Source organism: Megalobrama amblycephala, linkage group LG3 (genome assembly GCF_018812025.1).
Source record: "Megalobrama amblycephala isolate DHTTF-2021 linkage group LG3, ASM1881202v1, whole genome shotgun sequence".
NCBI lineage: Eukaryota > Metazoa > Chordata > Actinopteri > Cypriniformes > Xenocyprididae > Megalobrama > Megalobrama amblycephala.
Genome location: NC_063046.1, coordinates 47,918,132 through 47,930,192, shown reverse-complemented (window position 1 = coordinate 47,930,192; position 12,061 = coordinate 47,918,132). Strand labels below are relative to the sequence as shown.

At 37.7% G+C, this 12,061-nt stretch overlaps 2 protein-coding genes across 3 annotated transcripts; both read right to left on the bottom strand.

The window, feature by feature from the left end:
• Window positions 1-256: 256 nt before the first annotated feature.
• LOC125265541 (4F2 cell-surface antigen heavy chain-like) lies at window positions 257-7,248 on the bottom strand. 2 transcript variants are annotated; one of them, XM_048185826.1, is made up of 10 exons: window positions 7,056-7,248; window positions 6,770-6,889; window positions 6,184-6,398; window positions 5,680-5,867; window positions 4,883-5,056; window positions 4,205-4,293; window positions 1,644-1,774; window positions 1,101-1,413; window positions 952-1,014; window positions 257-856 (listed from the first exon to the last, which is right to left on the bottom strand). In XM_048185826.1, the coding sequence occupies exons 3-10, from the start codon at window positions 6,372-6,374 to the stop codon at window positions 509-511; spliced, it is 1,497 nt and encodes a 498-aa protein (XP_048041783.1). In that variant the 5' UTR covers window positions 6,375-6,398; window positions 6,770-6,889; window positions 7,056-7,248; the 3' UTR covers window positions 257-508. The 2 variants fall into 2 exon arrangements, with proteins under 2 accessions (XP_048041783.1, XP_048041782.1); XM_048185825.1 differs by having other exon boundaries at window positions 6,770-7,248.
• Window positions 7,249-9,656: 2,408 nt separating this feature from the next.
• Window positions 9,657-11,824, bottom strand: zgc:103586. Its single transcript, XM_048185824.1, has 5 exons — window positions 10,885-11,824; window positions 10,428-10,538; window positions 10,175-10,286; window positions 10,024-10,081; window positions 9,657-9,895 (listed from the first exon to the last, which is right to left on the bottom strand). The coding sequence occupies exons 1-5, from the start codon at window positions 10,889-10,891 to the stop codon at window positions 9,782-9,784; spliced, it is 402 nt and encodes a 133-aa protein (XP_048041781.1). The 5' UTR covers window positions 10,892-11,824; the 3' UTR covers window positions 9,657-9,781.
• Window positions 11,825-12,061: the final 237 nt, after the last annotated feature.

The window sequence follows — 12,061 nt, the reverse complement described above, 5'->3', positions numbered from 1 at the left end:
TGAAATATTATTAAAATATAAATAACTCTTTTCTATTTTAATGTTTTTAATGTGGTTTACCGCAATTGGATCATTGTATACAGGTAAAAAATTTTGTAATTGAAAATACAGTAATGATACTGTAAAACGTTTTACAGTAAATTACTGGTATCCAGCTGCCAATAAGTTACTGTAAAATTTACAGCAACCTCTTTACAGTGTATTGTAAGCATTAACCACACCAGTGCAGTAAAGTGGACACAGTTTCACACAAAAACAGTTGCCATTTTGTTTTTTATTATGTCTTTTATGACATGTCTCTGTATGGAGATCATCCTCTATTCTACAACAATTATGACAATTGGCCATTCATTGCTTCAAAGTTAGTGCTCCTAAAAGTATTCCTGTTTGAGAATACAATTAAAACTTCAATATAAACTCTTCTACTCAAAAGACAAAGACTTTCCAAACACAGTGTTGAGACTGATCTGAGACATTAAGGACTGTCTATGTGTGTTTGTGTGTGTGTCTAGCCAGGAAAAGGATAAGACAACAGAACAGCCTGTTTGGGCCCAAGCTCTAACTTCTCTACTGACACCTTGCTATCCACAGCTAGATTCTCTGCATCTGTGGTGGCACGGACCCGAGCCTCGGCTGGCAGGTCGCTATTGGTCAGCATCATGGTAACAGAGTCATTTCCCCAGTTTAAGGCGACCAGGAAGCGTTCGCTCTGGTCCCAAAGGCGGAGAAATGCTAATGAAGTGGGTGAACTGTAAAGGCTGTCATATTCTCCATGCAGAAGCGATCGCTCTTTTCCTTTCAGATCACTGAGTGCTTTAAAGAAGTCACGCACTGCGGTACGCTCTTCCTGTACAGTCTGAGTCAGAAGAACGAAAGGAAGAAATGGTGTGTGTTTTTAAAATAGGCATTTAGTACAGTGATATAAACAGAAATGTGAAAATAAAAATGTACCTTTGCTGTTGTATTGGCATCTTCTGCTTTACTTTCCAAGTCCCACATCGCTTCAAGTTTCTCCTGTGTAGGTGAAATTATGTCAAGTTCATGATTTAAGTAAACGTTTATCAACATCTTACTTAATTTTCATTTCATGCTCAACTCACCCCTTTCTTCAGGCCGACCTCATCTCCAGCGTTGAGCACAGGTGTGCCGGGCAGTGTGAACAGCAGGGTGTGAAAGAGCTTCACTGGCACTGCTGGAGTTCTGGAAGCCAGAGAGCCCAGAGTCCGTCCACTCAGACTCCAGCCCAGACTCGTCTGCAGGTGACCAGAGTAGAGCATCTGGATTTCCTGGGCCTGTTTTACACCGGACTCAGCCGGATCAGGCAGTCCAGTCAGGAGCAGGTCAACACCTGAGCGGTTCAGCAGGACAGAGATGTCATCCACAGAAAGGCCGGTGACTGATCCCATCAGAGCTCTGAAAGTGACGTGGAGGAGAGGTTTGCATAAGGTGAAGCTGTTAATAATAAATTCTAGAAAATTCTAGAAGTGTGTTTTCTTTTCTTTTCTTTCAACTGTATTCACTAGCTGTGAGCAGTACTCCATTCTGGTCACCAGGTGTCTCTGTTTTACTAATTAAATTTCCACCTTACACTTTCTAACAGAGTTTTGATCCCCTTTAGTTCTTCACTAACCACAAGCACATACGTTTTTTTGGTCCCGTCAGTTCTGTTGAATATGCCTTGAATAGACGGCCAGGCTTCAGTGTTTGCGATGTCATCCAGATGAGACAAGAAGATGCCATCCACCCCCTTACTGAGCCAGTATATGCAAGCTTCCTACAGTCAAACCATAGAATGGATCAAATAAATCTGTTTATATGGCCAAGCATTAATTAATGAAGTACTGAATAATAATTATATAACTCATAGTAGAAAAACAAACTTTTAGTTTCCATTTACACTGCCGTTCAAAAGTTTGGGGTCTGTATGAATCATTTGATTAAATAAATGCAGCCTTAGTGAGCAGAAGAGATTCTATCAAAAATACAGTAAAAACAGTAATACTATGAAATAGGATTTCCATTTATAAGAACTGCTTTCTGTTTTAATAGATTTTCTTCATGTAATTGCAAAGCTGAATTTTCAGCAGCCCTTCAGTGTCAAATCATTCTAAGGCCCTATTTACACCTGGTATTAAGATGCATTTCAGTCGACTGGATCACAAGAGACACATTCCCATTTAGACATGGTGTTTTAATCCGTCTCTATTGTCCATTTTCAACCACTTCTGTCCTGATTTCTTCAAGGTGAGGGTATATGGGTGGGTAGATACAGTGGTGTTCAGAATTATTGGCACCCTTGGTAAATATGATCAAAGATAACTGTAAAAATAAATCTGCATTGTTTATCCTTTTGATCTTTCATTCATAAAATAAAAATCTAAAAAAATGTAGTAAAAATCTAACCTTTCATTGAAGGAAAAGAATTGAAAGTGGGGGGAAAATCACATTATGAAATAAATGTTTTTCTCCAAAACATGTTGGCAATAATTATTGGCACCCCTAGAATTTTTTATGAGTAAAATATCTCTGAAGTATATTCCCATTCATATTTAAATATTTTTAGCACATCAGGGTGGTCATAAACATGAAATTGTGCAGCCATGACTTCCTGTTCCACAGGAGTATAAACATGAGGAAACACTAAGGCCAAATTCCCATAATCATTCATCACAATGAGTAAAACCAAAGAATATAGTTCTGATGTGCAGCAAAAGATTGCTGAGCTTCACAATAAGAAAGTAGCTGTAAGAAAATAGCTAAAGCATTGAAAATCCCCATTTCCACTATCAGGGCAATAATTAAGAAGTTCCAATTAACTGAAGATGTTACAAATCTGCCTGGAAGAGGACGTGTGTCTAAATCGTCCTAATGCACGGTGAGGAGGAAAGTTTGAGTGGCCAAAGACTCTTCAAGGATCACAGCTGGAGAATTGCAGAGATTAGTTGAGCCTTGAGTCTCAGAAAGCGATAAAAAAAATATCAAACAGCACCTACATCCCCACAAGTTGTTCAGGAGGGTTTCAAGAAAAATCCTCTGCTCTCATCCAGAAACAATCTCCAGTATATTAAGTTGTCAGACACGACTGGAACTTCAAATGGGACCGGCTTCTATGATCAGATTAAACTAAAAAAAAGCTTTTTGGCAGCAAACCCACCAGATGGGTTTGGTGCACACATGGATAAAAATTACCCCATGTCCACGGTTAAATATACTGCTGGATCTTTAATGTTGTGGGCCTATTTTTCTGCTGGAAGTCCTGGACATCTTGTTCAGATACATGGTATCATGGATTCTACCAAATATCTACAGATAAAAAAATCAAAACCTCACCGCTTCTGTTAGAAATCCTATAATGAGCTATGGTTAGATCTTCCATCAGGACAATGATCCAAAACAAACATCAAAACCAACACAAAAATGTGTCACTGAGCACAAAATGAAGCTTCTGCCATGGTCTTCCCAGTTCCCTGACCTGAACCCTAAAGAAAATGAGTGGAGTGAACTGAAGAGAAGAAGCACCAACATGGAGCTGGAATCTGAAGGATCTGGAGAGATTCTGCATGAAGGAATGGTCTCTGATCTCTTGTCAGGTGTTCTCCAAACTCATCAGGCATTATAGAAGAAGACTCAGAGCTGTTATCTTGGGGAAAGGAGGTTGCAAAAATTATTGAATAAAAGGGTGCCAATAATTGTGGCCAACGTGTTTTGGATATAAACATTTATTTCATAATGTGACTTTCCCCTCACTTTCAATTCTTTTTCTTCAATGAAAGGTTAGATTTTTGCTAAGTTTATGAATTAAAGATCAAAAGGATAAACAATGCAGATTTATTTTTACAGCCATCTTTGATCATATTTACCAAGGGTGCCAATAATTCTGACCACCACTGTATATAGGCCTTTTCAGATCTTTCAATCTAATGGATGAAATAAGCTCACGCAATTTACATACAAACACGACCGGAGACAATGGAAAAATGCATGAAAAAATGAAATTTATTCTTTTTTGTAACAATTTAAAAAATTTTACTGACACTGAAGAAAAGTGAACCCACACTTTTGAACGGTAGTGTACATTGGTATGCTGATATCAGAAGTAATTTTTTACTCTAATATCAGGGTATGTCCTTCCCTCTTGTTGTCTTTTCTCTCACTAACTGACCAGCCCCATCAATATATCAACCCCATTCTTAACAGCACTTACTTTGAGTCGCTCAGCAACAGTAGCAGCACTGTTGAACCAGGCTGAAATGCCCTCATAATCAGGAGTTAGATCCAGCACTATGGAGATTCCTGAAAGGGAGAGAGGAAAACAAGGAGAGGAGGGGGAAGGTTAACAAACCAGAAGGCTTTTAAATGATCTTTCTGAAGTTTATCTTTCCTGACAAAACCAAAAGCTTGCATGTTTGCCTTATATAAAGCCTTTATTTAAAGACATATGGCTTTATTTGCTGGAAACTACAGGGATGTTCCTGCTAGACCAACACAACTGTGTTTGAGTTAGTGTGTCAGTTCCGAGGCAGAATGGTACAATAAACGATACAATATCTATCTGTGAACTGCTGGGGGAACATACAGACTGTTTGTGAGATGACAAAGGTCAAATATAAGGAATAGTTAAAGTTTAAAATGACGTTAATTTTAAGAAAAACCTTAAAAAAAGAAAAAAAAAAGAATGCCATTTAGTCAGGACAGTAGGTCAGAGGTTAAACTGACAGCTCACTGTTATTTCAGACAGCCCTCCCCTAAAACAACAACAGGAGCTTAATGATAAGGTCTGTTCCAGTAACCTATTTTGTGATTTTATTTTAAACAGATCACTTGTTATCTGATGAGGCTGATATTTTCTTTTGAAAACCTTCAAAGCAAACAAGTGAGTCACCTTTTCTATGTGCTCGGTCCAACAGAGAAATCAGCTGGCTTTCAGAGCCAAATTCAGGGTTAATGGAAGTTAGTTCCAGTGTGCTCAACTGGCCTGTTTGCACGGTGTGTATCGGACCCAAAACAAGACCTTTCACCTTTATCTGGCTCAGATAGTCCAGCTTCTCCTCCACTCCTACAGACAGGATAACAATCAGAAGGGTTAAAAAGAAGAAGAGGAAGTGAATGACAAATCATCATCAGTTGTGCTGCTTCCTTTTACTCTAGCCACAGCCTTCAGGGCCGTCTTTTAATTATTAATCCGCTTTGACTGTATAACCACAGTACTGTGCACACCTGAAGATATCAGGGTTTAAGGTCACTGTACTTGATTATCTTAATGTAGTCTATGGTATGTGTGTGAGAGTGTGAATACTTGTGCAACAACACGATTACAAAATCAGCAAAAGTTGTGTTAAGAGCAGTAATGTGATGAGAGGGCAGAATCTTGCGTAGATCAGCACATGCTTCCTCACATGAGGGAGTCACAAGACAGTCAGTTTCAGCTTAGCTACAAGATCAGCAAATCTGCCTCTCTTTTTTCTAGTGTTTTCCTAATGTTATCGCAAACAGCCAAAATACAGAGACTTTCATGTGCTTGACGCCTGTTGTGGGTTGTTGTCTGATTTGTTTATTAAAAAGTATGTGAACCTCTATAAATTTTATCAAGAGCGTATGAAGATGAGATGATGGCAGGATGTGTTGCCACTCAATGATTAACACAAATGATAAGCAGTCTGCAAATGGAGATAGTCTCACCTTTCAGTCCATTGTCAGAGAAAGCATTGACGTCAGATATCTGATACAAAAGACCTTCGTTCCACCAGTTCATCTCAGGAATGGGTTTACAGCGTGGGGCCTGTACTATGATCACTATTGCTCCAGCTAACATGCCAACCCAGCCAAGCCAGAACAGAACCAGCAAGGCCCAACGAGTCCGAACCCACCTGCAGAAAATATCCAAATATATATCAGATAGACAGATCGAACCATTCAGCCAAGATATTTATAAATAAAAAACACTGATTCATCCAGTAGCCTAATGAAACAAGTTAAGAATTTATGAGTCATTGAATCATTCATTCAAAACAATTTTTAAAAATAATTCATTCAAATTAATTAAACATTTTAAATAGACTGCAGAAATTAACATTTTGTCAGAAGCTCTGGCAAATTCCATGTTATTTTGTTTAATTAATAAAAGTGGGAGAATCTATCCAAAATCGTGCAGCTCTAATAGATAGATAGATAGATAGATTGTACCCAGTTGTACCGGCGACTTTCATTAACTCTTCTTTGGAGAGGCCCGTAAATTTGACTTCTGTGTCCTCAGGTACTTTGACCTTTACGCAGCCGTTTTTTTCCGTGCCTGTCGGAGTTTCTCCGGTCATCGGTTGTTTTTCCTGATCCATCTCGTTCAGTTCTACGTCCTTCATGTCGTCTTCTTTATTCATGTTTGACGGTGATTTCAGTGCTGTCTGTTTACGGAAAATTATGATTAGCTAATAATCGAAACAATTCACACCAAAAGCAACAAAATGCCGATATTTAATTCAAAATGAATATTACATCAAAAAAAAGAAAAGAAAAAAAAAAGGCTAAAATATTATTTAATAAATACAATTTAAAAAATCGACCCATAGCCTATAAAGCTAGACTACAATATAATCTCAAAACAAACAAATAAATAAATGTTTAAATAAAATTAACAAAAAATAAAGATTTTAAACACGTTTCAAATTTCTTTGCCATATTTATTTATGCATAATTATGTTTTTTAGAAAAGTAGGCTGTGTTAAACAGCTCCAAACACTACACAGAATAATCCTAATGAATGAAAGAGACATACCTGCAAAAAGAAGCTTCCGTTTCAAGCAGGACTCCCGCTGTTCAACTCTACAGGGACTAGATCTGATGATAAATTCGGTTTATATAGTGTCGACTCCACTTGCACCCGCCCAGTCACTATCTAAGGAGGACCTCAAAAGTAATTTGGAAACAGATAAGACAATGCAACAGTCTTCTGCGACAACATCAAATAACACGCGTTTTAATGTACTGAATTTACATAATGCTCGATAAGTTACTCTATAATCAAGACTGTAATACAATCATAGCTCCTAAAGAGTTTCCACCTTAAATATCCCCTCCAGAGCGCATCATTGAGCCTGAGTTCACTTGAGTGAACTGGAATTCATCCTGCAAACATCCCCATGAGAACCAATACAACTCTCTTTGATGAAAGAGAAACGCTAAAAATCGCATTAATGAAAATGTGCTTACTCATAACTTTAAGGCAGCCTTAAGATTGCCCTGATCTGCAATAGCCATGAAGTGCAATGCTCAAACTGAATTTATTACACAATCATGTCATAAAACAGTGGGTTGAGCTTTCTGTAACAAACGCTCCAGCGCACAAAGGCTGAATTATTTGATCAAGATAATGTCTGTGAAGTAACTCTCTCTTCTTTTTTCTTCAAAATACTTAAAAACTAGACTGCTCATCCTGATTACTGGGTAAAATTTAATATTTTATTTTGTTATATATGTGTAAAAGGTTACAAAACTCTTTCAGTTTTAGTTCTGTAAATGTTAAAAAAAACCACAGGCCACAGTCACATATAAGCACATGATTGTTTCATGTGAATATAGGCCACATGGAAAACACAGGTTTAATTTTATGTCTGTTTTTTTTCTTTTTCAGAGGTTGGTTGTATAAATTCACAGCTATATGAGTGTTTTCTTTACCATGCAAGGAGGGAACAAAAAAATGAGTGATTTCTTTTTAGTGCCACATGGCATACTTTTCATAGTAGCATGGTTACTGTATGCTTGAAAAACATTGTGCAATGAAGTGCAACCAGTTTCTTTATCTCATGGATGTAGTTGTCATTCCTTTCAACGGCAATCTCATCACAACGAACATTGTACTTCCAACTCTACTGTTCATCCCTCATTAGTCTGCAATTTTTATTTTTCAGAACATTTATGATTGTTCAACAACTCTAAAAAAATACTCCTGACAAAGATCTCTCTCCCACTGCATAATGTTCACTTTCCCTCTCAGCCTACCAAGAGAACAATGTGTGAGTGTTTTTCCCATGTGACAGAACAGTATGTTGGCCCCTTCTGCCTCACAGTGAGGAGAATTTCAAACAGTCCCGGGGCAGCAGGGTCACAGGGATTACCAATAATTCTCTCTACTGGGAAACTGTCTTTATGAAGCCCTGCTTTTAAGGATCATGTAGAGTTCTATCTATTCATCCAGAGATTGTGCCTAACATTTGCAAAAAAAATGTTGGTATTCAATGAAACCTATTAAAGGTGTCCTAGAATTAAATATTGAATTTATATTGGCATAGTTGAATAACAAGAGTTCAGTACATGGAAAAGACATACACTGAGTTTCATACTCCATTGTTTCCTCCTTCTTATATAAATCTCATTTGTTTAAAAGACCTCCGAAGAACAGGCGAATCTCAGCATAACACCGACTGTTACGTAACAGTCAGGATCATTAATATGTATGCCCCCAATATTTGCATATGCCAGCCCATGATCAAGCCATTAGACAAGGACAGAACGTCTGGATGTGCACAGCTGAATCAACAGACTAGGTAAGCAAGCAAGAACAAACAGCGAAAAATGGCAGATGGAGCAATAATAACTGACATGATCCATGATAACATGATATTTTTTGTGATATTTGTGAATTGTCTTTCTAAATGTTTCGTTAGCATGTTGCTAATGTACTGTTAAATGTGGTTAAAGTTACCATCGTTTATTACTGTATTCACGGAGACAACTGTCGCTATTTTCATTATTAAACACTTGCAGTCTGTATAATTCATAAACACAACTTCATTCTTTATAAATCTCTCCAACAGTGTGTAATGTTAGCTTTAGCCACGCAGCATAGCCTCAAACTCATTCAGAATCAAATGTAATACATCCAAATAAATACTATACTCACATGATCCGATGTATGCATGCAGCATGCATGACGAACATCTTGTAAAGATCCATTTTGAGGGTTATATTAGCTGTGTAAACTGTGTTTATGCTGTTCAAGGCAAGCGCGAGCTCCGGGGGAGAGGAGCACGAGAATTAAAGGGGCCGCAACCTATATATCGGTGCATAGTTAATGATGCCCCAAAATAGGCAGTTAAAAAAATGAATTAAAACAAATCTATGGGGTATTTTGAGCTGAAACTTCACAGACACATTCAGGGGACACCTTAGACTTATATTACATCTTTTAAAAAGAAGTTCTAGGGCACCTTTAAGTGACTTGAACTGAAGGCCAAGTATGGTAAACAATCCAAGTTAGTGCACACACATTATAGGAGCAGTGTGAACATACACATAGCCATTTGCGATGGAGCCTGGGGGTTAGGTGGGTGGTTAGCTGCCTTGGTCAAGGGCACCTCAGTTGTGGGTATTGAGGGTGGAAAATAGTGCTGTTCATTCACTCCCCCACCTACATTTTCCTTGCTGGTACTGAGAATCGAACCCACAACCTTTAGGTTACAAGTCTGACTCTAACCATTAGGCCGCAATTGCCACCATGACTGATGTTTACACAATTAAATTACACATTATTATGTACTACATTTGAATGGCTTGTGTAATTCCAGAGTGTGCAGTGCTCTCTAGTGGGACTGGGGTGATGTTTGTGACTGGAATGAAACACAGACAAAAGTTAGCTAAAAAACAAACTCTTCAGGCACAGCACATTCACATGAAAGTTCACATTTTAATTATTCACAGTTGATGTCATTCTTAAATTCAGATCAAAAATTAAATATTTTACAAATCTAAAAAGGCAAAAAATAAATAAATCAATTTTAGGACAGTGCACTCAGTTCTTTTGCAGGTGAGCTGGGGTGAATGCCAAAGGCAAGAGATCTCTGAGACTGGTCTTCTTATAACTTCCGTCAGGCTTAGTGAGGTAAACGTCCCATTCAGTGCCAAACTAACACAACATATGTTGCAGAAGAAGAAGAAATGAGCAAGAGAAAGTGAAAGAGAAAGATAAAACAATTAAGAGAGAACATGATGTTCAAAAGTAATAGATGTGATAAAATATGAGTGCAGCCATACCTCCATTAATACCTGTCGACAAGCACCACAGGGTCCTACAAAACTATCTTTGATATCACTGTTCGTCAGATGAAAAAAAAAAAAAAAAAAAGATTTTTCCCAGTGATTCAAACAACATTTCAGTATTTGGAATATATAGCCTATGACATACCATGTGACAGCTATGGCTGTAAATCTTCGGTAGCCTTCCGCGACCGCTCTCTGTATGGCATTTCTCTCCGCACATACGGTAAGGCCATAGGAGGCATTCTCAACATTACAGCCTAAAACATATGATGGAGATCAAGATCACTCTGACAGCATAGGATGATAAAGAGCTCACTATATGGCAGATAAAATTCAGTTGAATTATGTTGCTCCAAACAAAACAAAAAAAAACTGAAAAGAACGTGCATCTGATTTACCAGTGATAATGGCGCCCCCTGTCGTCAAAATGGCAGCGCCGACTGGAAACCCACTGTACGGACAGTAAGCCATTTCCCGAGCCTGCAAGCATTTTGCCACTAGTTCCGCAACTTAACAACAACGGTTAACCCATTACAAAACAACACAAGAGATACCAAACAACGGGATATCAAAACACAGCATTGACACGCTATTTTTATTTACAGAAATGCACCTTACCACACAACTCTATGAGGTTATTATGGTTACGCATAAAGAATGAGGGATGCATATTGCAATAGGTATACACAACCCAGCAGGTCTGCTTTGCTATTCACTCTTAACAGTCAGGTTATTTTGGGTCAAGCTCATGTTACTTACACACGCCAAACATATCAACTAGAAAACGTGCATTAAATGCAAAGCCGCGTTGAGTGTCTATTTTACATGTGTGTATTGGATTAAATGTTTACCTACCAGCCATAACAACTAACCGTCTCGTTACGCTGGACTAGGTATAGTGCTTTTGACAGCGTGTTTTTTTAAAATTGAAAGTAGTTTAGAGAACAATGTTGTTGTTGACTTTCCAAGAATAATTACATTTCTGGGACGGGTGCTGTGACAGGACAACTGACATCGCGCAAGTGTTGTGGGCGGGGCAAACAACCCTAACAACCTATTATAGACCTCCTTGCTAACAACCCTCTCATGAATTATTCAATCAGGTAACACCTTATTTCGATGGTTCACTTTAGAATTCTAACTATAAGTAACTTTGCAACTGCATGTCAACTAACTCCCATTAGAGTATTATTAGACTGTCTGCTTAATATTTGCTAACACTTTATTTTGATGCTCCCCCAACAGACATGCTACTGACTGGTACTAACTTTGTTACCTATTCTACTAACCCGAACCCTAACATATAACCCTAATCTCACAGTCTAAACTAATACTCTGATGAGAGGTAGGCTACTTGACAGTTGCAAAGTGAATTATAGTTAGTAGAATGTCTAAAGTGGACCATCGAAATAAAGTGTAACCTTCAATCATACTGGAGGGAAAATTGTATTTATTTTCAACTTTTTTTGCTTTGAATAATTTTTATTGTTTTTAATTTATGTATTTTGATAATTACAACTGTCCACATTGTAAGATGTAGTCTGTACAGAGGATACAAAGAAGGTCAAATGCCAAAAGGTGCTTAAACAAAACAAGAGAATGGTTTTATTTAACAAGATAGTCATTAAGCCTCTATATTGTCTGTTTTGATTGCTTACAACTCTCAAGAAACTTTTAATTTGGCTAATAAAAAAAATCTCTTTATTAAAGGGTTAGTTCACCCAAAAATGGAAATTCTGTCATTTATTACTCACCTGTAAGACCTTCATTAATCTTCAGAACACAAATTAAGATATTTTTGTTGAAATCCAATGGCTCCGTGAGGCCTCCATAGGGAGCAATGACATTTCCTCTCTCAAGATCCATTAATGTACTAAAAACATATTTAAATCTGTTCATGTGAGTACAGTGGTTCAATATTAATATTATAAAGCACGAGAATATTTTTGGTGCGCCAAAACCCCCCCCAAAATAACGACTTATAAAGTGATGGCTGATTTCAAAACACTGCTTCAGGAAGCTTCGGAGCACA

What these genes read in the sequence shown, in the direction of transcription:
- zgc:103586 (XM_048185824.1), bottom strand. An exon ending in AGGGGGCGCCATTATCACTG is followed by an intron (nt 10,287 to 10,427) that starts GTAAATCAGATG and finishes CATATGTTTTAG; the next exon opens with GCTGTAATGTTGAGAATGCC. An exon ending in ACAGCCATAGCTGTCACATG is followed by an intron (nt 10,082 to 10,174) that starts GTATGTCATAGG and finishes TCTGACGAACAG; the next exon opens with TGATATCAAAGATAGTTTTG.
- LOC125265541 (XM_048185825.1), bottom strand. Translation starts at nt 6,374, where the DNA reads ATGAATAAAGAAGACGACATGAAGGACGTAGAACTGAACGAGATGGAT. An exon ending in CTCTGACAATGGACTGAAAG is followed by an intron (nt 5,057 to 5,679) that starts GTGAGACTATCT and finishes TCCTGTCTGTAG; the next exon opens with GAGTGGAGGAGAAGCTGGAC. An exon ending in ATGCCAATACAACAGCAAAG is followed by an intron (nt 857 to 951) that starts GTACATTTTTAT and finishes CTTCTGACTCAG; the next exon opens with ACTGTACAGGAAGAGCGTAC.